The 24,998-nt window shown below is 41.6% G+C and overlaps 1 protein-coding gene across 2 annotated transcripts in view; it reads left to right on the top strand.

The window, feature by feature from the left end:
- rttn (rotatin) overlaps nucleotides 1-24,998 on the top strand; it is a 224,289-nt gene that overhangs the window by 19,911 nt on the left and 179,380 nt on the right. The window contains exons 7-11 of one of the 2 annotated variants that reach the window (XM_078217148.1): nucleotides 1,756-1,906; nucleotides 4,559-4,724; nucleotides 11,578-11,765; nucleotides 16,236-16,351; nucleotides 19,771-19,941. In XM_078217148.1, the coding sequence (XP_078073274.1) occupies nucleotides 1,756-1,906; nucleotides 4,559-4,724; nucleotides 11,578-11,765; nucleotides 16,236-16,351; nucleotides 19,771-19,941 (792 nt within the window). Of the gene's footprint in view, nucleotides 1-1,755; nucleotides 1,907-4,558; nucleotides 4,725-11,577; nucleotides 11,766-16,235; nucleotides 16,352-19,770; nucleotides 19,942-24,998 lie in introns of those variants that run through there. The other variant, XM_078217147.1, reaches the window with a different exon arrangement.

A 24,998-nucleotide genomic window follows, 5' to 3' on the forward strand; every position in this document is an offset into this window, starting at 1 on the left:
TCTTTTACCACCTTCCCTACTCTTACTGAAACATCTATACCCCAGAACTTCCAACAACCATTCCTGTCCCTGTCCTAACCATGTCTCCATAATGGCCACAACATCGTAGTCCCAAGTACCAATCCACGCTCCAAGTTCACCTACCTTATTCCGGATACTCCTTGCATTGAAGTAGACACACTTCAACCCACCTTCCTGTCTTCCAGTACACCCCGCGACCTTGATACCCTCCTCAGTACCTCACTACACTCAACACTGGCTTCTGGACTACAGCTCGTTTTCCCATCCCCCTGACAAATTAGTTTAAACCCCCCCCGAAGAGGATCCTGAAAACACAGTCCGAGACGTCACGGACCCTGGCACCCGGGAGGCAACATACCATCCATGAGTCTCTTTCGCTGCCACAGAATCTCCTATCTGTTCCTCTAATTATCGAGTTCCCAATAACTATTGCTCTCCTGCTCTCCCCCCTTCCCTTCTGAGCCACAGGGACGGACTCAGTGCTGGAGATCCGGTCACCGCGGCTTACCACTGGTAGGTCGTCCCCCTCAACAGTATCCAAAGCGGTATACTTGTTGCCGAGGGGAATGACCACAGGGGATCCCTGCACTGACTGCTTCCTCCCAGCCCCTCTCACCGTCACCCATCTATCTTCATTCTTCAGAGTAACTACATCCCTGAAGCTTCTATCTATGACCATCTCTGCCTCCCGAATGATCCGAAGTTCATTCAGCTCCAGATCCCTAACATGGTCTTCAAGGAGCTGGAATTAGATGCACTTCCTGAATGTGTACTCAGCTGGGACACTACTGGTGTCCCTCACCTCAAACATCCCACAGGAGGAACATTGCACTGCCTGCACTGACATCCCTGCTAACTTCCCTTAATAAGAAACGAAAGAGAGAAAAAAAATGCTTACCTGCTCTCACTTTTTTTAAGGTTAGAGGAGGGGGGAGGGTGGGAGACTCTAAACTGAGATTAAACCCAAACAAACTGAGATTAAACCCAAACAAACTGAGATTAAACCCAAACAAACTGAGATTAAACCCAAACAAACTGAGATTAAACCCAAAGAAACTGAGATTAAACCCAAACAAACTGAGACTGGTGGTAGAGGTCACCGGTTTGGATAGTACTGTTGAATGAGCTTTGCAAATTGCGAGAGTGCATCTTGTAGATGGTATACAAGTAGCTATGGTGTTGCAGGAGTGAATGCGTATAAGGTGGTGGGGTGTCGATCAAGTGGGCTGCTTTGTCTTGGATGGTGTCAAGTTTCTTGCATGTCGGGGCTGTACTCATCCAGGCAAGTAAGGGTATTCCATCACACTCCTGACTTTGCCTTGTAGATGGCGGACAGGCTTTGGGGAATCAGACATGAGTTGCTTGCAAAACAATTCCCAGCCTCTGACTTGCCCTTATAAATAGTGTTTATAGCTAGTCTAGTTAAATTTCTGGTCAATTGTAACTCCTAGACTGTTGATGGAGAATTTGGCACCAAATGATGCTGCTTTGCCTGTTGGGTGGGTTGCAATCTCCTACCTATTGACATATTAATTATTCATGTGTGAGCTGTTCCTTACCGAATCAGAAACCAGTGTAACATCTCTACTGTTACCCTTGCTCATTGGTTAAGACAGACAAATGGTGAATTGAACCTGAGAAATTTCTGGTCACATATATTTGTTGATCCATTTGGGAGACTCTTACTTTTTCATTCAGTTCTGCTAATCATGAATAACTTTCTTTCACTTTTAGAATCTTCTTTTGTTGACAAAATTGGCATTTGGCAGAGATGGAACACAGTATTTAGCACTGCAAGCTGTAAGTTGTCTGACCCAACTGTCCACCTATTTACAAAGTAGACTGAACTTTCACAGGGATCCCAGCTTCTTTTCTGCAAAACAAGGTAAGTGAACCACTTATTGGCCCTGATTTGTTCACGGGGAGGTGGGGAGGGAATGGGAAGGAAGTGTAGTGGCTGGGGAAATGGGAATAAAGGGTTGTCAGGAAATCCTACCAAATTTTACCTGTGGGATCTAATTAAAGTTTCTGAACTCCATTTCCCATTTTGAGAATCTGGCTGGCTGGCTATTGGGTGGGAAGACCTGGTGCACCAGGTAGCAGCCAAGGGAGGGTGGGGAATGGGACAGATCAGGGCTCACTATCATATTTCTGCTCCCCCCGCAACTCCTTCCACCCCACACCCCCAAACCCACCCAAAAGATTGGTTAGGTCAAAGAGATCTTATGGATGGAGGAGCAAAGTGGGTGGTATTAAGTGCAACAATTGTGGGGTGAGCATGGGGTCATCGAAAGAGTATAGGTTCGGAATGCAGCCGTGGCGAGTGAGGGCAATAATGAAGGGCACATCAAATCTGCCATACCACTCGTGATGATACGAGCAACTCAAAGATCATTGGTATTTCATCAAATCCTATAGTGCAGAAGGAGATCATTTTGCCCATTGCGTCTCCACTGACTTTCTGATAGAGCATTTTACCTAGGCCCTATCCCTGTAACCCCACGTATTTACTCCCTAATCTCGCTACCTGACGCATCTTGGGACACTAAGGGACAATTTAACATGGCCAATTAACGTAATCTGCACATCTTTTGACTGTGGGAGGAAACCAAAGCATCCGGAGGAAACCCATGCAGACAGAAGATTGTATAGACTGCACACAGACAGTCCCCCAAGGCCAGAATTGAACCCGGGTCCCTGATGCTGTGAGGCAGCAGTGCTAACTACTGTGCCACCGTGCCGCCCTTCAAAGTATGTCACTTCAAAGAGTGAAGTGCAGAGATATATTGGTTTAATCATTTCATTCACACCTTATCACCCCTACTGGACCCTGGATGTCATATCTCTAGAATGGAATGTTGCTCACCTCTGTGTGTGCTAGTGTCTCAGGGGTAAGGCTGCATCAGGCACAATGTGATCAAGGCACTCAAAACTCTGCAGCCCCACATCTCCCATAGGTGTCTCAATCACAACTTCCCTTTCTGTACCCTATAACTATTGTTGTCTTTGGTACTTTGAAAGAAGACAACAGGACTAATGGATCCATGGCTCAATGCTGCTTTACTCAGAGTGCTCAATCAATGGAGGAGGCGCCTAGGGACTATGGCCATTGGGAACCTGAGTATGAACAGAAGGATGAGAAGGAGAGACCCAGACAGTGGAGATGACTCGCCACATCGAGAGTTTATCTTCGATTCTCCTTCTTACGAAAGAGTGCGAGGCAGTGCTGGGCATGGCCGTAATTGTCCAGGGACCTCGTATATCACATATACCTCATTCTTTGTGAATCCCTGATGCCACAAGGGCTTTGAGGCTTCCCCCTGCCAGTGGCTTTGAAGGTGATGGCAGCTTCCCTGGCCTGAGAAGTGACATTCAGGTACTTCCTGAAGCCATCCCTTGAGTAGAGGACTTGCCTCTGTGCCCGCCCTCCTCAAATCAAGGTGTCGAGGGCTTACTGGCTGAAATGGAGTGCTGCCTTCTTTCTCAAAAGGCGAGGTAGCCTTTTGCTTGTGGCTGGATGCCATGTTGACCAGTCTCCTGGTGACAGGTAGGCTGGAAAGAGTGATATGAATGCGCTGGATTGACGTTTAAATATGGTGCTAGGACTTTTGAACCCACCAGCTGAAGGCGGTCAGCTCCTGACCCAATAGATGATTTGGAGAGGCGCTTGCTGTTGCATAATTGAGGATGTGTATGCGGAATTGGGCATGAGTTCACGCCATTCCGGCTAACGAGGACAGTGACACGAGAACTGCCCTTATTTTTACACTAACCTTCCTCTCAATTTTAAATTAAATCCAAACACATTACATGCACTACCATGTGCTTTAATTTAATTCATCTACTTCTTTTCCATTGCTCTGACTAGTTTAATAACATCCATCTCTTTGTAGGCTTGCAGACGTATTGCTTATTTCCTTATATTTCTTCCCCGTCCCCAAGTAATTAAAGTCTCCTAGAATCATGATGTTATTATTCCTGCTTATCTTTTATTTCTCTCCAGTATAAGGAGGTTTTAAGTGAGCCCTGCTAACAAAACAGCCTATTTTTTACCTTTGATCATCTAACTGATTACTTTAGCATTGCGACCTTGAAAGATCTAGAGTGTACCTGAAGGACATTTGAATTTGCCTGACGAGTGACTAAATTCATTCAGCCAATTGAGACTTTCAGCTGGATGATGGAGCCCGGCAAGGCTGATAGTAGAGAAATTTGGTCTTGAAGGGGATCATGCGGGTCAACTGGTAGGACAAGCAAGTGTAAAACTGATCCTGTATCAGAACAAAGAATTAGGAATAATAATTTGATGAGCTGGGCCTCCGCAGGTTTGCAACTAGACATCTCCAAGCAAACATTCACCGTTTAAGTAATCATCCGATCGAGGGAGGATTTGTCTTTTACAAACGTGTATCCGGTTATCCTCATTAAAAGCAACTTTTTTTTAAAAGGCCTTGCATTTACATCAATGCAAGAATGTAATCCCTACGCAAAATTACCAAATAATAAGAATTTTGTTTCTCTCTCTTTTGGTCTTTAGATTTAGTTTCCCAGAATTCTTCGGTGGCTTATTCCCAGGAAACACGGGGGACAAACATTTCCCAAAATCCCTCTCCCAGAAGCACTAGTCCTCGACCATCTGTGATTGGGCGAACTGTTCAGCGTCCCAGAGGGGATGGCCAAGATGGCGATGCAGCATCATCAAGGTAAATGAAATGTTGCTTGGGGATCATATTACCGATGACCACACTGTGTCCTGGAGATGACTTCAGTTTGAGTAGCTAACAAATGTAAACTTGCACTTTTTTTATCTGGCTTATGTTTATTTAGAAATCATAGAATCCCTACAGTGCAGAAGGAGGCCATTTGGCCCATTGAGACTGCACCGTCAGCAATCCCATTCAGGCCCTATCCCCGCAACTCCACATATTTACCCTGTTAATCCCCCTGACGCTAAAGGGCAATTTAGCATGGCCAATCAACCTAACCCACACATCTTTGGACTGTGGGAGGAAATCAGAGCACCTGGAGAAAACCCACACAGACACGGGGAGAATGTGCAAACTCCACACAGACAGTCACCCAAGCCGGGAATCAAACCCATGTCCCCTGAAGCTGTGTGACAGCAGTGCTAACCACTGTGCACCATGCGAGTATATTGCACTTAATTTTAATTGAATCACACTTAATTTCACTTCATTTAATATTCTGAGTGAAGTTTGCCAAATTGCCAATTTTTCTTTGAAAATACAGAATTGTAAACATTACACCCTTGTTCAAAAAAGGATGTAAAGATAAGCCCAACAATGACAAACCAGTAGATTTAACTTCTGTGGTGGGGAAATTTCCCGAAACAATTCAGGACAAAATTAATCGTCCAGTGGGCAAATGTAGGTTAATTAAGAAAAACCAGCATGGATTTCTTCAGGGAAAATTGTGTTTAACTAACTTGCTGGAGTTTTTTTTGAAGAGCCAACAGAGGTTTGATAAGGGCACTGCTGTTGATATGGTGTACATGGATCTCCAAGAAGTATTTGATACAGTACTGCACAACAGACTTGTGAGCAAAGTTGATGGGATAAAAGGGACAGTAACAACAGGGATACAAAATTGGCTGAGTGACAGGATACAGAGTAGTGGTTAATGGATATTTTCTGAGTTGCAGAAAGGTTTTTAGTGGAGTTCCTCAGGAATCCTTGTTTTTCCTGATCTATTTTAGTGACCTAGTTCTTGGTGTAAGGCCCACAATTTCAAAGTTTGCATATGATATGAAATTTGAAAGCATTGTGAACTGTGAGGAGAATAATGGACAAGTTGTACTGGATGGAAAGGTAGCAGGTGAAGTTCAATTCACAGACCTGTGGATTGAATAATTTATGTAGCAAGAACATGGAGAGACAAAATAATATAAAGGAAGCGCAGGAGCAGAGGGAAGAAGAAGCAAAATTTGGGGAGAAGGCAGGAGAATGACACTGAATAGCTCATTTAAAGTGCTGATGTAGATAGGATGGCCAAATGGCCGCCTCCTGCCTCGTAATGTTTCTGTGAGGTGTCTTTAACTGGACCTTTGTAAAAATAGAATATACAGGAAAATGCAGAACCTGTAAAGAGAACATATAGGTTACCTATTCAGATCATTTTGCTAACTTTTAGAGTTTTGCCTTTGTTAATGAGTCATGTTCTTCACTGAGTTAAATCCTATGTTTTTTCGCTTTTGGACATTAAATGCTACAAAATGCCAGCCTTCAAACAATGAGGCAATTTTTTATCAATGTAATTTCCTGCAATGACAGAAGGAAATGATGGAAAGGCTGCCCATGTTCCATGAAGTGCAAAGGAAATTCATTACTGAAAGTTTTTGCAATCTTGAGTCAACCTCAATTGATTTATGAGCTTGTAGGAATGGAAAAACTTCTTTTAATGTTTGAATGAGCATTTGAAAAGTTAAGATCATTCAACTCACCAGTTTGCTCTGCCATCTAGGTCTAAGTGACAGTTTAACTAAATTGGTAGATGGCTGAGAGTTGAAGCTCTATGCCAGGACTTGAACCCTGAAGTAAGCAATGTAGTATAGATAGTGGATTAATCTAAACATTCAGAGATTGAGTTTGTTTAAACAAAAGGAAAATGAAATGCTAAATCGGGTAGAGTATTAACTGAGAGATTGAATATAAATACATAAATTTACTTGTGCTGCAGGAATCCCACCTGCAGTTTTGTCAGCTAATTGTGAGGTGTTCTTATTAACCCAGATAGGAATGAGTGAGGAACATATCTGGTTTGGGACATCAGAAATTTAAATTATGTAGAAAGGTTAAGAAAGATGGATTTTGTTTCTGCAAAAGAAGAGACTTTGTGACGATCGAGGTTTTGAAGATTATGAAATTAATTAACGAAATTGATCCAGGCGAATTCTCATTCTGGGTTTAAATGTCAGGGTATGCTAATCTAAAGATCGAAAAGGTTGGAGCATGAAGGGAAAATAGGTGGACTTTGTTTTGCCCAAAGGGGTCCATCGTTGTTATGGAGATGAGGGGTGTTGATTATGAGGAGAGACTGAGCAGATTGGGTTTGTATTCGCTGGAATTTAGAAGGCTGAGGGGGGATCTTATAGAGACCTATAAGATAATGAAGGGGCTGGATAGGGTAGAGATGGAGAGACTCTTTCCACTTAGAAAGGAAACTAGAACTAGAGGGCACAGCCTCAAAATAAAGGGGGGTCAGTTTAGGACAGAGTTGAGGAGGAACTTCTTCTCTGAGGGTGGTGAATCTCTGGAATTCACTGCCCACTGAAGTGGTGGAGGCTACCTCGTTGAATATGTTTAAATCACGGATAGATGGATTCCTGATCGGTATGGGAATTAGGGGTTACGGGGTAAGTGGAACTGATCCACTTCAGATCAGCCATGATCTTATTGAATGGCGGGGCAGGCTCGAAGGGCTAGATGACCTACTCCTGCTCCTATTTCTTATGTTCTTATGTTCTTAGATTACGGTGCCTATGGTTATAAGAGGAAGCTGGTCAGAAAAGTTGTAATCCAAGCTAAATTGTGCCATTGGATATTCTACCTTTCATCCAGAATTCTGTTGGTTACCGCCAGTCAGTATTTATCAGAAGAGCCTCGTATTGGGAATCAGACAATACAATGATCTTTCAGCTCTCCAATGTCACCTGGACTAATGGATGAAAGTTTCCTGAACAAGGACATGGCACAAAACTCACTCTAATTGACAGTCCCTATCTATCTCTCAGCCCTCAGCATGGCTGGTGTAGATGTAGACAAAATGCTGTATGTTTGATCCAGGGGAGGGAATTTTGCAAAGAAAGAAGGAAAGACTTGCATTTATATACACTATTCTCAAGCCCAGTTCTTCTCCAAGAACTTTGCCACCAATGAAGCACTTCTGAAGTGTAGTTATTGTTATGATTGGAAATGTGGCAGCTAATTTGCACACAGTTCCACAAACAGCAATACGATCATCACCAGGTTTTTAAGTGATGCTGGTTGAGACATAAATATTGACCAGAGCACTGGGGAGAATTTGTCTGTTTTTCCTTGAAATAGTGCCACGGAACCTTTTATGCACACTTGAGAATGCAAACCCAGTCTCAATTTAACATCTCGCCCAAAAGACGGGACTTGCGACAGTGCAGTGCTCTTCAACCCAATGCTGAGGATCAGCCAGGATTATGTGCTCAATTTCCTGGAGTGGGACTTGAGCCCACAACCTTTTGATTCATGGGCAAGAATACTACCACTAAGCCACAGCTAACACACCTAGCCAAGAGTTTCTTGACTAGACACTTGGTTCATGATAATGTTCTTTCATTAACGTTCATCACCTTGACAGGTATACAATTCACAAAGTACACTTTTCCTTTGCAAGCCAACTCCAATGAACAGCCTGCTCAAAATCCCTTGGTGCTGGTGAGTCTATGGAGATGGAACAGTACACTTGGCATCTCATCCAGCATCAATTATGGTATTAGCGTATCAACCTGAAAGGCATAACACCTTGAAATTATGTTCCGAATACTTATCATTTATCTGCAACAAGAGGTTCTAAAACGTATGGATATGGCCCTTAAATGGTTTTCCTCTTTACTGTTTGATAGGTCCTTCTAGGTATGTGTTCGTTCTCCATCACAAGCTGGGCTGCCCTACCAATGTCCAGGAAATAACAGGGTATAAGTTAAAAATAAGATTTAAAAGATAAGGTACTTTTATGAAGTAATAGTTGAGATAGTCTCCCTATGGTCTTATGGACTGAATGAGATAGGTATTGAATCTGAAAAACACACCATAAAAGTGGTTCTATGAAGTAATTTATTTGAATTATTTCTTATATCCAAAAGATTTCACTCTACAATTTAATTACGTTTCTTCAAACAGTTCTTTAATTCACAATTTCAATCGCTCAAATACCTAAATTCACTCAATTGTACTCAAACATTTTGACAAAAATATTGATTTTTACAATGAATATACTTTGCTTGACTACACTACTTAATTAGATATACAAATTTCACTATACGATTTTGATCATTCTCAGTGTCACACCGAAAATCCTTAGGATCAAAATCTACATCTGAACTTATTTCATCGGTGTTTGTTGATACACTGAATATTTCACCATGGTTACATTTGGGTAATTCAGATAGTAGTTGAGAAAGATCAAAATTTTGGAGCAACCCAAATCTGCAAAGCTCTGAAACATCTGTTTTTAAAAACAAAAATTCATCAAAATCGGAAGATGGTTTATTAATCTAGGGATAATGTTCATTTAGCTGACTTCCATTCCATTAGTCTTCCATCCACCATTTGGAGATTAAGAATCATTTCAGTTTCTTTAAAGATATGTCGGTGTTTTTTGTCCAGTTGGAAAGAGGTTGCTGGCAACTGCTTTGTTATGAAAATCTGCATATTTATCAATTTGATTCGTTCTGTTTGTGGAATGTATTTTATTGATAACTTGCAGAAAAGTGGAACACAGAAATTGATATTTCCTGCTTTGCTTTGTATCAGCATAATGGCCCAAGTGATAAATTGTTTGAGAGTAAATGAGGGGTGGAATTGGATTTGCCAACATAACACTTTATTTCTGTGCTACTCTCAGTCCTCCCTGTCGATCATGATGTCATGGGTACACTTTTGGTTGAGAGCCAATATCCACTTAAAGCAATGAAGAAATTGAATCAAGTCACACGTTTCAGATATATGATGTCTCCGGACTCCAAAGAAAGCTTTTTCTCCTGGCTGTTGTATTGAACCAGTTGACTTGAAAGATTTTTAGCTGGTTAAGTATACTGCTTGGTAGAACCACTTTCCAATCAGTTGCTATCACGGGCAGGGTCACGCTGAAAATTCCTGTTTTGGAGAAAGTACCACATTTTCCTAATAAATACAAAGGGGCAGAGTTCAGATAATGACTGTGTTTAATGGTAAAACTAACAATGTGATATGCCGCCTTAATCCCAGTTCAAATGATTACTTCTAATTACGTTATTGATTTCCAATAGCAGCTAATTATAAACGCAAAATAAGCCCCATCTTTCTCTATTTTATTTCTCCTCTTGCACCTAATTTCTTATTGAGTTCACACTCTTTAATTCGCCCTCTTTCTGTGTTTTTCCCAACTCCTAAACCTCTTACTTTACATAGAAAAATAAAAACTAGAAGCAGGCCCTTTGAGCCTGCTCCAGCATTCATCTTGATTATGGCTGATCATTGAATTCAAATATCCTCATCCCTCCCTTCTTCCCATATCCCTTGATCACTTTAGCCCTAAGAGCTATATCTGCTATTTCTTCTTCAAAACAGACAACGTTTTGGCCTCAACTACATTCTGTGGTAGTGATCTCCACACATTTACTACTCTCTGCGTGAAGAAATTTCTCATCTCAGTTCTAATAGGTTTACCCCTTATCCTCAAACTATGACTTCTAGTTCTGGACTCCCCCACCATCAAGAACATTCTTTCTGAATCTACCCTGTCTAACCCTGATGGAATCTTATAAGTTTCTATGAGATCCCCTCTCACTCTTCTAAACTCCAGTGAATATAATCCTAACCGACTTAGTCTCTCTTCATATGACAGATCTGCCATCTCAGGAATCAACCTGGTAAACTTTCACTGTCATCCCTCTATAGCAAGGACATCCTTTTTCAGATGAAAACACTAAAACTGCACACAATATTCCAGGTGTGGCTTCACCAATGCCCTGTACAATTGCAGTAAAACATCCCTATCCCTATACTCAAATCCTCTCATTATGAAGGCCAACATACCATTTGCTGCCTTTATTGCCTGCTGTACCTGTGTGCTTACTTTCAGCGACTGATATACAAGGACTCCAAGGTCTTGTTGAGTATCCACCTCTCTCAATTTACACCCATTCAAATAATAATCTGTCTTCCTATCACTGCTACCAAAGTGGATAACCTCATATTTATCCACTTTTGCTTGCTTTGTTCACTGGAGTCCCAGAGCCCAATTTCCCTTGCTATCCATACAGACTTTCAGGTATTTTGTGGGCAAAGTTATTTCAGCTGAAGGGCACAAGCAACCTAAAGGGAAGCGCTATTTGATGTAAGAAGATTAAAACTAAGCCTGATTTACTTGCTAGTTAAAAAACTTCAGTTTGGCGAAGTTGCAGTTATGCTGTTTTTTTTGATGCGATGTAGGTTTTGAGTTGCAGCAACCAAAAATTGTAATATGCTTTTAGAAAGCAAATAATTTTGATGTCCCCAGAAGACCTTATGTTGGGCATTACTAAAAGTAGTCCCCTTTGTTTGCACCTCTGGTCATGTGGAATTACAAATTCTTGGAGCCAATCCACCTGATATGTGATGCATTTTGTCGCATGAAAATGACTCTGGTTTTTGTTCCAATAATACTTGAATAATGTCAAGAGCTGGAGTCCAATAAGAAAGATGTAAATAGATAGTTCGATATGCCATTGGTGATTTACCATCTTATGATCTTTACCTCTTTCTGCTGAAGTGTGATTTCTTGTGTGTTTTTAAAGCTTTCCTTTAAATGTTCTTTCTATTCTAGTGGAAGCAGTTCCCAAGGATTTCCTAACTCTGGAAGTCCAGTGTCTAACCATTCTGTAGTGGACTTGGCCCACTTGGAGCTACCTGAGATGGAGAGTGAGGATTCCTTGGAGCTTCAGTTCCAGCAGCTTAGTCTCCCACAGTTCTGTGTGCTTGTCTTGGAACATGCAGTGCCAATGCTCAGAACAGGTAACCGGCTTTGTAAAAACTGTTCATTTTTGAGTAACATGTCTAAGTTATCCTTTTTGTCACTGAGCTCAAGTTAAAAGGGAGGAACAGACAATCATACCTTGAATGGAAAATCAGGGAGATAGAGATCAACTGAGAAACTACCTATTGTTTCAAAAAGAAGTATATGAAGAATTTGGTAGCACAGTGCTGAGCAAGTGAGACAGGAAGTGCACTGTCTTAGAAGTCTTAGAAACCCTACAGCACGGAAAGAGGCCATTCGGCCCATCGAGTCTGCACCGACCACAATCCCACCCAGGCCCTACCCCCATATCCCTACATATTTACCCACTAATCCCTCTAACCTACGCATCCCAGGATACTAAGGGCAAGTTTAGCATGGCCAATCAACCTAACCCGCACATCTTTGGATTGTGGGAGGAAACCGGAGCACCCGGAGGAAACCCACGCAGACACAAGGAGAATGTGCAAACACCACACAGACAGTGACCCAAGCCAGGAATTGATCCCAGGTCCCTGGAGCTGTGAAGCAGCAGTGCTAACCACTGTGCTACCGTGCCGCCCGCATTGGTCAGCGATATTTGCAGATGACATTCAACGATGTGGTGGGGCTGATGAGAACATAACTGATAATCTCAAGAACTGGCAAAAAGTACTGGAAGATGGGTCTGAAGATCAGTAGACCAAATATCCAATGTATGAACTGCCTGAACCTAGGAAGAGGATCAGAGTGAAGGTATAAAGATTATGGATCTTGAAGTTGAATTCAGCTGAGATTGGATAACTTCTCCCTGTTGAACTATTATAATCTCCTGTGAGTCTTCACAATCTGAAAATGCACACTGGTAGAATGGGAGGTGTTGCTCTGAGGTTAGAGTTGACATATTGTTAGGATGGTATAGCAGTTGATTTCTGTATTTGGCCTTGTTACAATTAATTTTGATTTGAGATTTGATACCAGCGAATAGGGCCTATATTACATTTTGCATGACTTGCATTTGTGACCTTATGGCATTAAAAAACTAGCATTAGTGATACCAAAGACTTGGGTGGAATTCTCCCACGCCCCTGTTGTGGAAATGATCGCAGCTACTCAAGTCTGTAAGTTGCAATAACTGAGACTTTATTCAGAAACATACTTGGGGGGCATAGCCCTGCTCCTACAGAGTGTCTGCCCAATATGATGGCTGTGTAACATATTTATATCTTTTGGTTATACAATATTAGGAGGTCTTACATGCATATCAATAAATCAGTTACAGAGAAAACACAGTGTAGTACACAAATGGCCCCTTATCTCCATAGTGTGGCCTTCCTGACTCACAGCAACAATGACGCGCTGTCGGCTTTGCTATCTCCTTAATGCTTAACTGTTTTAGCTACCATTCCTGTCATGCCTGAAAGTCTCCCATAACTGACTTTAAAACTATTAATATTCAAACTACATTCACCTATTTCTAAAGCTGTAAATGTACATCCTAATGTGTTTCCATATCAAATTATTTTAATTACCCCACTTCATCCCTGCTGGCAAGTCCAGTGGTGGGGGAGCTAGCAATCGTTTTTATGTCAGTGTGAATTTACAGCCTGATCTTCCACTGGTGCCTGCCATGGTGGGTCAGAAAGCCTGCCAAAGGCTGGCGTGAATCTTATTTGCATTCTATAAATGGGATACAGATGAAGGTCTGACCCCTCCCCATGCTTGATTCTCTGTGATGCTGGCGTGAAATACTTTTGGAACAACATACCGTACAAATGTTGGGTTGAACCTGAACAATGCCTGGGGATGCCCTCAGAGTTTAGGATCAAGACAGCCCTGAACCCTGTAATGCCGCAGGGGTGTCTGGGGGGAGCATCTGCAGGTGGACCTTCCAGATTCAGTGGCCTGGAGGGGGTTCAGTTTCCAGCTTCAGAATATTCCTGGTGATCTATCTTGAATAGTGCATCAGTGATGTTGAGCACCTTTTGAATATGGTGCCCAGACACCATGGTGGACTACGTGCCATCCAGGACTGCCCCGCTACTGAATGCAGCATAAAACACACAGGTGCATTATTGTCGAGGTCGGAAGATTTGGCGTGTTTTCCCACCAGCCTCTGCAGCAGGAAGCAGTCTATCACAAGGATGTTGGCGGGACTTGAGAAGCTGAGTTACAGAGAGAGATTGAATAGGTTGGGACTTTATTCCCTGGAGCGTAGAAGATTGAGGGGAGATTTGATAGAGGTGTATAAGATTTTGATGGGTATAGATAGAGTGAATGCAAGCAGGCTTTTTCCGCTGAGGCTAGGGGAGAAAAAAACCAGAGGGCATGGGTTAAGGGTGAAAGGAGAAAAGTTTAAAGGGAATATTAGGGGGGGGCTTCTTCACGCAGAGAGTGGTGGGAGTGTGGAATGAGCTGCCGGATAAAGTGGTAAATGCGGGGTCACTTTTAACATTTAAGAAAAACTTGGACGGGTTCATGGATGAGAGGGGTGTGGAGGGATATGGTCCAAGTGCAGGTCAGTGGGACTAGGCATAAAATGGTTCGGCACAGACAAGAAGGGCCAAAAGGCCTGTTTCTGAGCTGTAATTTTCTATGGTTCTATGTTCCCACCCCTGCCATGGCACTTAGTCTCAAAATGGGAGAATTCAGCCCATAGTATTAGTAAATCAAATCTGTTCAAAAGGAGAATGAAATCCAAAATTGGATTTTTTTTCCCCTGTAATTCATCTATTACTACCATTTATCCATACTTTTATTTGCTAATTGATATTATGGTGTTACACACGGGTAATCTGGAGCACACTTGTGATTTCCAGCTGTTAAACTGGCCGGTCCCTTTATGATCACTGCTCACTGTGGGGAACTACACTAAATAGGGTATGGCTGATGTCAATTAAAAGTTAATTTGCTGCTGTAATTTTATCTAGGTTAGCATTTACTTAGTCTTCTTCCAACAAGAGGAACAAAGTTGGGGGGGCAGTGGGAAGTGACTGGCTCTTCGCTCTTTTGATATACTTTAGATTGTTCTTTAAAGGGAAAAAGGAATTGTATATTTTCTCAACATGCTGTCATAGTGGATACTGATGAGCACGGAACTTTATGTTAATGTGCGTTGACCACTACTGAAAGATTACCTCACTGAGTAAAATATAAAAGTTAATCACTAAGAGTTGGTTGTCAGGAAGACCATTATCAAAAATAATTCCTCACGTGGAGAAGGCTCAACAAACTTTGGGTATTATGTTAATTTTTAACTTGGCATTTTGGAAAATTATCTTTTGGGCAGTTGCTCCTTGTATGTACAGTTGAGGGCACTTATGGTTATCAGTGACAAAAGCCATTATAACTTTGATAACCTGTTGCACTTTCCATAAAGTGGAGAGAAACAGAGGGGAGCAGTTATTGTTTTAGGTGCTTCATCCTTCTATATCGAAGAATAGTATTTTTCGATATTATATAAAAAGAAATAAACACTCCCCAGTCTGCTTGGGGAACCCATTTTCAGGTTGTTCTCATTGCTAGCCTCTCAATGACTGCATCACTGTGGCAACACCGTCCTTATTTGTTCTGAAGGAATTCCATAATAAGCAATAGTGCTACCACTTTAAGATGATTTATGAACACCATTTGGCTATGTCCAACTACGGGAAGCCATGTCTCTGGTTGGGATACTGCATCCCTAGTTAGCACTGTGGTTTGTGAAGATTACAACTTGTGGCTGCTGTTTACTGTGGAATATAGCAAGATTGTCTGGGTTAATTAACATCAGTAATATTCTCTTGAGTGACCTTGCGGATTGTCTGATGCAACAATATTATTGTTTCTATAGAAAATGCAAATGATGTGAAGGTACTTTTCTGTATGAGGTGATGGCATACTTTAAATGTGAAACAAAAGCTACTTCCCTTGTATTTTTCTTTTTAAGTGCATATTGCTCCAACATATTCTGAAAAAGTTTCTTCAAAACTTATCTGCCTTTACTAGATTCTTAAATACTATTCTTTTCCAGTGCAATTGGACCATTTACCGTCGCTGTCTTCAGTATGTTAGGTTTATAAAATTTGGATTTTTAATGCTGTTGAATCACTGCATTTATCTTGCAAACCAGCCTCCCATCCACTGATTCTGTCTACACTTCCTGCTGCCTCAGCAAAGCAGCCAGCATAATTAAGGACCCCCACGCATCCCAGACATTCTCTCTTCCACCTCCTTCCATTGGGAAAAAGATACAAAAGTCTGAGGTCATGTACCAACCAACTCAAGAACAGCTTCTTCCCTGCTGTCATCAGACTTTTGAATGGATCTACCTTGCATTAATTTGATCTTTCTCTCCATCCTAGCTATGACTGCAACACTACATTCTGTACTCTCTCCTTTCCTTCCCTATGTATGGTATGCTTTGTCTGTATAGCGCGTAAGAAACAATACTTTTCACAAAAATAATAAATCAAATCAAGCATTAAGTTAACAGCAATGCTTTTTTGCAGGTAGTCGGAAGGTTGTGATGTGTGTGTTGGAGCTGTTGGCTGAAGTGGTGTTGTTGATCAGTGATTCAATCTCAGAAGATGTTTGGGTTGATGACAGTCTTACAGGTCGAGAACTGGTAAGACTATTCATTATATGCCACAGCCTGCGTTTAAGTGAGTCAAACATGGTACACTTGTGTGCATGTTCTTATCCGGCATCTTGCGTTTCTGAGCTTGTTTGCATAAATATTTGAACTACATAAATCTAATTTATTGGATATGTCTATAAACCGTGTCCAATATTTTCTTAAGATGAGACTGAATAGGTCAGGGCAGTTATTGCCCTGTTCATCTGAGATCAAGTACAGTCCTTGGTTCAGTTCTCCATGCAGAATGTGAAGTCATAGAGTGATTAATTTTTTAAATTTGCACCCCAAGGGTGCTGGCATCTGTTTTCCTTTTCTAAAGGGACCCAGTGGTAGAAATTGGAAACCCCCATTGGGAGCAGATGGCAATAAAAATCCATCAGTTATTTCTCTTTACAATTCCTGATGCCAGTCAAATCTAGTGTTGTCTCTAGCACATTAGAGAACGAAAGCCTTACATTTATGTAGCATCTTTGACAAATTCAGGATGTCACCCGCTTCCCCCACCACCCCACCAAATGCTTTACAACCAATAAAGTATTTTTCAACTGCTGTCACTGTTGCAATGTATCAAATAATAAGCTTATTTATTCGTGTCACAAGTAGGCTTAAATTAACACTGCAATGAAGTTACTGTGAAAATCCCCTAGTCGTCACACTTTCGTGCCTGTTTGGGTGCACTGAGGGAGAATTTAGCATGGCCAATGCAACAAACCTGCAAGTCTTTCGGACTGTGGAAGGAAGTGAGCACCCAACCATGCAGATACGGGGAGAGCGTGCAGACTCCACACAGACAGTGATCCAAGCTGGGAATTGAACCTGTGTGTCTGGCATTGAGAGGCAGCAGTGCTAACCACTGCAACCGTGCTGCCCAAGTCACACTCCTGTGCATTTGGGGTTTTGCTAAGTTCAGGATATGACTCTGGGAGTGTAGCAGACATTGATAAATGCCACCAAAGTTTGGCGAGGAGTAAGGGGTGGAAATAAGAATTATTACATAATGCCTTGATTTAAAAAGACCATCGTACGTAACAGCAGTTAGATATTGAGTATTTGCAGGGTTCTTTATTTAATTCCAGTGGGCATGGTAAGCCTAAAAATTACTCCTGCTTTTCTCCAAATACAAGTAATAGCTATCTTGGCAAATCCTGCTTAAAATCCCACTGACCACTGCCACAAGAAAGGTACCACAGTTATTTAGGTAAGATGGTTTTGATCAGTTTCTTGATCTGCAGGTGAATATTCTGGTTTTAACCAGTAGAGGGAAGCAGTAAATCAGTAATAAGTCCACATTGTAGTGACATTAATATACGCACACAAACAGCTCAGTTCTCTAGCTGTACTAAGAATCTTCAGAGCTTGAAACAGACCCCAGTTGTATGAGTAAATATCCTGGCAAATAAATGTCAGAGCAGTGCTAATTTGGAAATCTGCCTCGATAATTGTTTTTGAAAGACGAGCCCTTGCTAAATTCCGAGATCAAAGTCAGACTATAGCTATGTGTATTAGCAGTTTGATATGCAATGATAATATCAGATTTCCAGCATTCACAGTATTTTGCTTACGGGTGGACTATTCTTACAATGTTGTCTGCTGGAAGCGCTCAGGTGGGGATGTGATCTGAAGCTGTAGGAATCTTACTTTGTAAGTCTGCTTTGCTGACAGTACCAATTTTTAAAAATCCATTGCCTGGAGACAGTCATTACTAATTCCTGCTCTGAAGTTATTTGTTTGCGGAGCGGGCAGGTTTCATAGCAGTTTCCTGCATTACACAAGTTTGCCCTCCTTGACCAGCACCATGTCTGGCATGCGCCACTTCATTCATAAGGACCAGGTGAGACATAGTGTTCAGTACATATGTGCTGCTAGAAAATATTTCTAACATTTAGAAGTGAAACAGAAGAAGAAAATGGGTACAGATAATGGCAATTTGGTATTCAAGCTAGCTTGTTCCCGTTCATTATGTTTTACTTCAAGGTGTATTAGGTGAGGAGGACCCAAGAGCATAAATGTGCCAGGGATATGGATAGCAACTCGTATATTTGTGCAAGAAAAAAAATACATCCAAAAGGCACTTCACATGGGCCTATTCAGATGCCATTGGATCCCAAGCTAAAGAAGGGATATTAGGAGGGGGTGGGCAAAAGTCTGGTCAAGGGGATGCATTTTAAAGAGCATCTTAATACAAGTCGTCGAGAGAAAGCGAGATAGTTCTTTGAGTGAATTCCGGATGATTGGGGTTAAGTAGGATAAAGGCACAGCTGTCCATGGTGGGGGAGAGGGAAGAATGCAGTGGTTGGCCTGAGGTGTGGGAGGAAAACTTGTTATGGAGGTGGAGGGTGTTACAGAGAGGGAAGGGGAAGTAATGAAGCGATTTAAACATAAAGATGAGAATTTGAAATGGAGGATTTGGGAACTGGGAGTTCAGCAAGGATCTTGACCTCACGCAGGATATCGGAACAGGACATAGCAACATTTTGTTTTCCCCTGTCATTCAGTTAGATTTTAGCTGATTTGCACCTAAACTTCATTTTTCCATATTTTCTCCATATCCTTTGATACCTTTATCTAACTAAAAGCTATCTAACTCAGTCTAGAAAGTACCAGTTGTCCTAGCATCTGCAACATTTTGGGGGGGAACTTTGGAAGAAATTTCTACTGCACTTTCTTTGAAAAAGTGTTTTATGCTTTGCTCCTAAATGGCCCTCCTCTAATTTTGAGATCACGTCACACAGCAACACAAGAAATAGAAGTAGGAATGGCAACCAGGCCCTTCAAGCCTGCTGGTCATTCAATACAATTATGGCTGACCTATGTTGGCCTCGGCCCCTTTTCTGTGTTATTTCCCCATAGCCCTCTATTTCTTGATCTGTCAAATATTTATCCACTTCCAATTTAAATACTTCTAATGATCCAGCTTCCACGACCTTTTGGGACTGAGAATTCCATGTCCTCTTGTTCTTGATCACTTCCACCAGAAGAAATGGTTTCTCTGTTTCAGCCCTATTAAATCACGTTAACGTTTGTTTAGATCTCACCTCAAGATCATGTAAGCTAAGATTATCTAACCTGCCAAGGAAGGTGATAGTCAAATACACTCATTCAAAATGCATTAGCAGATCAGGTGACATACGAGAGAATAAACTTCATTTGACCATATGATTATTTTTCAGCTGTGGCTCTCGTGTTCTTACTTTCAGATGAATACATGTCTTTAAACAATTGCTTAAATTGTTATTTTTAATCACTCAATGTTTAATTGTACCTTTCTTTTACAGCACACATTGATATCTGTACATTTTGATTTTGTTTACAAAAGCCATTATGACTTTGATAACCTGTTGCAGCATGTAATTAGCCGGTGTTCCTGGTCTGTGCAAAGCAATAATTTTCATTCCTGCTGTTTACAGAAAGAAAACCTTGTAGCAAGCTTCGATGCTTTAGGGGAAGCTCTGGGCTATCACAATGGCAGCATTACTGCAGAGCAGCCAGAGGCTACTATAGTGCATCACCGAATGGCATTTGTCAGCATTGCATTATTCACTGTACGTCTGCTACAAATAATTCTCCCTGTGGAAAAGGTGAGATGATGATCTAGTTCATTTTACCGAGCAAGCGCAATCATAATAGGTAATAATTGTCAGTTATTTCCAATAGATTTTTAAAAACTGTACAATGCGATCTATATTTCCCTCCGTGTGTGAATTTATGAGCACACTGAGAAACTGGCTTGAGGGCTGCCATAGTTACTCAGTATATTAATAATTGCAATATTGATCCTAGTTTCTGAAACTAACTGGTGATTCCAAGTTTTTGCATTTATGATTTCCTTTTTGGTCTTTTATAACATTGCTGTTTTAGTTGACCATCAATCCTGTAAAGTGCATGACATAACAGGGCACTGGGTGCAGGCAGTGGAACATGCAGTAGAAATGCTTAGCTGTGCAAGGCAGCATCAGTTGATGAGAATTTTGAAGCAATTTCCTTCCTTAATTTTGACAAGCTATTGCCCTGAGGGTTACAGACATGACACAATTGTGTAATTTGCAAAGATACTTTGGAAAGTGCACTCTGTGTTGTTCCCATTTAGCCTAACTCTGTGAATGGGATATGGGACAAAATGTTAGCTTGCTTAAACTAATCTCAAACTTTCCTCTTTGAGGGAACCTTTGGAAATAATTAACACAACCCATAAAATGTTCCTGTGCATCAGTCAGGAAATGGGAAGATCGTATATCACTCACTGCAGAAAATGCATTTTGAGATAACTTGAAACAATAAAGAATTCTCAAGAAGCTTGTCTCTTTGAAGTTCCCTTGATGCTACTGCATATTGTTGGTGGGGTGCCACCCTTGCTTTGTTCTGCACAGGGCCTGGTGTACATAGTGTGGTTGTCTACATTCAGAAGCTAGGCCTGGCATCGTCCTGTGTATACATTCCGAAATAATAACTGTCACCAAAAATCTGGCTCATTGAGAACAGAATAAAATTACAATGTGATATCTCCAGTGAATTTTAGTGATAAATGAGTCTGAAATTACATTGGTTACGTTCTAGTTACCTTCTGGGATCAATCTAGAGGGACTGCTAATTTGTCAGAGTTACTTGTACACCAATCAAAGTCAAGATTTTATATTATAATATTGTACAAGGAAACTTGAGACTAAAGAGGCAAGCATTTTGAAAATTCTGTGTTCTTTCAATTTATCGTAAAACACGGTTTTTGCAATGAGTGATATGCTTTCTACTGAGAATTACTAACATGAGTGTGTTAGTATTTCCAAAGTCCCCCCCGACCCCCCGCAAAAAAAAACTGGTTCAAGCAAACTAATGTTTTGCCCCATGTATTATACACAAACCCATGACTAAATGGGAACAGAGCAAACTGCTTGTTCTAGAAGAATTATACACACAAGCATGGTCATGTCTGTAACCCTGGGGCAATAGCTTATCAAAATGAAGTAAGGGCAAACCTTAAAAAAAAAATCCCATCGCCTCTTGTTGCTTTGTTTATATTGAATGTAATTGTATTTTCAATTTAAACTAAAGCCAGCCATTTTATTTCTTCCTCCACCGGCTGTTGTGTTTTCCATTTTAAGGAAGAACCTATGTTCAGTCTGGAGCAGATTAATTTCTTTCATGGCGCTTGGAATTAGAGATAGTCTTGAACATAACTCTAGAGCCACATGACTTTATGGAGATTAAAATAGTGATATTTGGGGTTTAGGGAACTTCCCCAAAACTATCTTCGTCTGCAATAATTTTGAGTTAAGATGAACTTCTACAAGTAATATCCTTGCCATATGTACATTCCAAAATCCCAAAAGTATATTGCAGGGACCACAAGCAGATGGGCATAATTTTGCATATCTTTCAGTAATGTTAAAAATCCAGGCTTACTTTACAGGATGTACTGCGTGAAATTAAAAGTGACACAGTATACAACCAAACTTTACATCGTGCCCTTCATCTAGATTCCCGTGGGCGTGTTTGTGGCGATGCCGCCTCCTCCTCCTCCTATAGTGGTTTAGTTATCTGCAAACATTCATGACTGTATATAGCACAACTATAGAGCTCTGATCTGACCTCTTAGTTGTGAGATAGCTTAGCTCTTGTCAATCACTTGCTATTTTTGCTGCTTAGCATGCACGTAGTTATGTGTTCTAGCTTCACAAGATTCATACCTCTCTGCTCTTGGCATGCTGTCCTGCACTCATCATTGAATAGGGTTGGCCTGGCTTGAAGGTAATGGTGGAGTAAGGGATATCGAGATCCATGAGGTTAGATTGTGTTGAATATAATTCTGCTGCTGCTGATGGCTCACAACATCTCAAGGATGCCCAATCTTTTGTTGCAAGATCTGTTCTGAATGTATATTGTTTAGCTTAGTAGCTGACTGAGCTGCTTGAGCCCTTAAGGACATATCTGCTCCTAAAGGACACATCTGCCTGAATGGGCCTGTGGCAAATGGTAACAGAACCAACATAAGTGGAAATTCCTACTTGATTTCATCCACACCATTCTACCTGTTGCATGTGGAATTGGCAGGAGTGACCACTACAATCCTTGTGGAGAAAGAAACCCCTCTTCACATCAAGGATGTTCTCCATGTCGCGTGGGCATCATCACTTTGCAAATATCCTTTCCTCAATGATAGTGGATCACGTGAGTGTAAAAAGCTAGGGTGATCCATCTAGGCTTCCTCCCGTGATGCCCATTCTCATAGATGCCAGCGAACCAATGTACTTCATTCTATGTGATATCAACAGAGGTCTGAGTACACTGGTTACAGCAAGGCCTATGGGCTCAGGCAACATCCTGCATTAGCCATGATGACTGGCACTCCAGAATTAGATGTGCCTCTAGCCAAGCTGTTCCAGCACAGCTACAATACAACATCTGTCTGACAATGTGAAAAATTGCCCAGATATGCCTTGTCAAGAAAAAGCAGGACAAAACAATTCTGACTTGAGGGAGGTTAAACAAAAAAATTACCGAGAAATGGGAAGATACGGAGAGGTGTGGAGGAAGTGAGACACCTTGGAGTTAACGTCCACAGATTCCTGTAGGTAGCAAAGCAGATTGATAATATGGTTAAGATGACACATGGAATCCCTTAGTTTATTAACCAAGGCATAGAATAAAATAACAGGACATAACTTGAGTAGCGTGTGCGGTTCTGGGTACCTCATTACAGAAAATATGCAATTGCATGAGAGTGGGTACACAAGACTTAGAAGGATGTTGCCAGGACTGGAGAAATGCAGCTATGAGGAAAGATTGGCTAGACTGATGTTCCTCCTGGAACAGTGGAGGCTTAGGGGAAATTTGATGTACAAAATTGTGAGGGGCCTGGATACAGTGCAAGGAAAGGGCCTATTTACTTTAGCAGATAGGTCAGTGACTGGGGGTGTCATTCAGGCTCGGGCTGAATGACCGTCTCCCAACAAGAGAGAACCTAACCTTCTCCCCATGACATTCATTAGTATTGCCATTGCAGAATCCCTCACCACCAACATCCTGTGTTTCACCATTGACCAGAAACTGAAGTGGGCAAGCTACATAAGTACTGTGGCTACAAGAGAACGTCATGGGCTGCAAATTCTGTAGTAAATAACTTGCCTCCTGACTCCTCAATTTAAAGTGATTAGCGAGGAGATGAGCAAAGTCTTTTCACCCAGATTTGTGGGGGGGGGGAGGGAGAGGAGTCTGGAACTCACTGCCTGAAAGGGAAGGAGAGGCAGAAACTATCAACTCATTTAAAAGGTGTCTAGATATGCACCTGAAATGCCATAACCTGCAGGGTTACGGACCAAATGCTGGAAAGTGGGATTAGGCTGAGTAGCTCGTTCTTCAGCTGGCAGAAGCGCGATGGTCCAAGTGGCCACTTTTTGGGCTGCAAACCTCTTATGATTAGTGCACTTGGGATTATTCTGAAAGTCCTTCCGAATCGCAGAATCATATCTAACAGTAGATATTTTGGTTCATGTTTCACAAGCATATGCTGTTTGAGAACTGTGTCATTGATCCTGCCCACCAATGTTCATCTTGGATTCTGGAAGCATCGCTTGGCTTGTGACCCCTTACAGCATTGGTCCAAGCATGGACAGAAGTGCTCAATCCAGAAATGAGGTGATTATCTTTGACAACATTGCAGTATTTGACTGCGTGTGGCATCAAAGAACTGCAGTGAAAATTGAACTCATTGGGAATCAGAGGAAAGCTCTTCACCAGCTGGAGTCAAACCTCGTTCAAAAGAAATAGTGTAATTGTTAGAGGCCGAACTTCCCAAGCCCAGTGTATTGCTGCAGGAGTGCCTCAGGACAGTGTTTAAGGCAACCATCTTTACCTGCTTCATCGATGGCCTTATCCTCCATAAGGTCAAAGATGAATGTGATTACAGAGTCGTCAGTTCCATTGGTAATTCCTCAGAAAACGCAGTTGCCCATGCCAGCATGCAGCAAGACCTGGGTGTCATTCAGGCTCGGGCTGAATGACCATCTCCAACAAGAGAGAATCTAACCTTCTCCCCATGACATTCATTAGTATTGCCATTGCAGAATCCCTCGCCACCAACATCCTGTGTATCACCATTGACCAGAAACTGAAGTGAGCAAGCTATATAAGTACTGTGGCTACAAGAGCAGGTCACAGGCTGGAATTTCTGCAGTAAATAACTTGCCTCCTGACTCCTAAAGCCATTATTGCTCCCACCAGCAGTTTTTACTAATTAAGCTATTTTTAAAAAGGTTAACTGAGAGACACTAATCATGCAGATGATCACCGTTCCCTCCCCATTCCACTTTTCATCTACTCCTGTACTGACGATGGTGATTATTTAGAATGCAATTCCAAGAGATATAATTCAAACTGGCTGCAGAGATTTTGCAGAATAGCTTATTTTGTTCCTCTTGGTTCAAAGTTTTTCCTGACTTCTGAATTGTAAACCATGAGTGCTGAACACCATTCTCTCAATTCTCTATTATAACACCTTTTAGTGGTCATGCTTCAATTATGAATTGAACATTTGTTGACAAATTATCCTGCCTTGAGGAACACCACAATCTTGCTGAGTACTGTCTTTATCAGATGGTTGTCAGTCTGTGAACTTTCCAGCAGGCATCATAGGAGGAGGAGC

The sequence above is a fragment of the Mustelus asterias genome, chromosome 7 (genome assembly GCF_964213995.1).
Source record: "Mustelus asterias chromosome 7, sMusAst1.hap1.1, whole genome shotgun sequence".
Taxonomy (NCBI): Eukaryota; Metazoa; Chordata; class Chondrichthyes; order Carcharhiniformes; family Triakidae; genus Mustelus; species Mustelus asterias.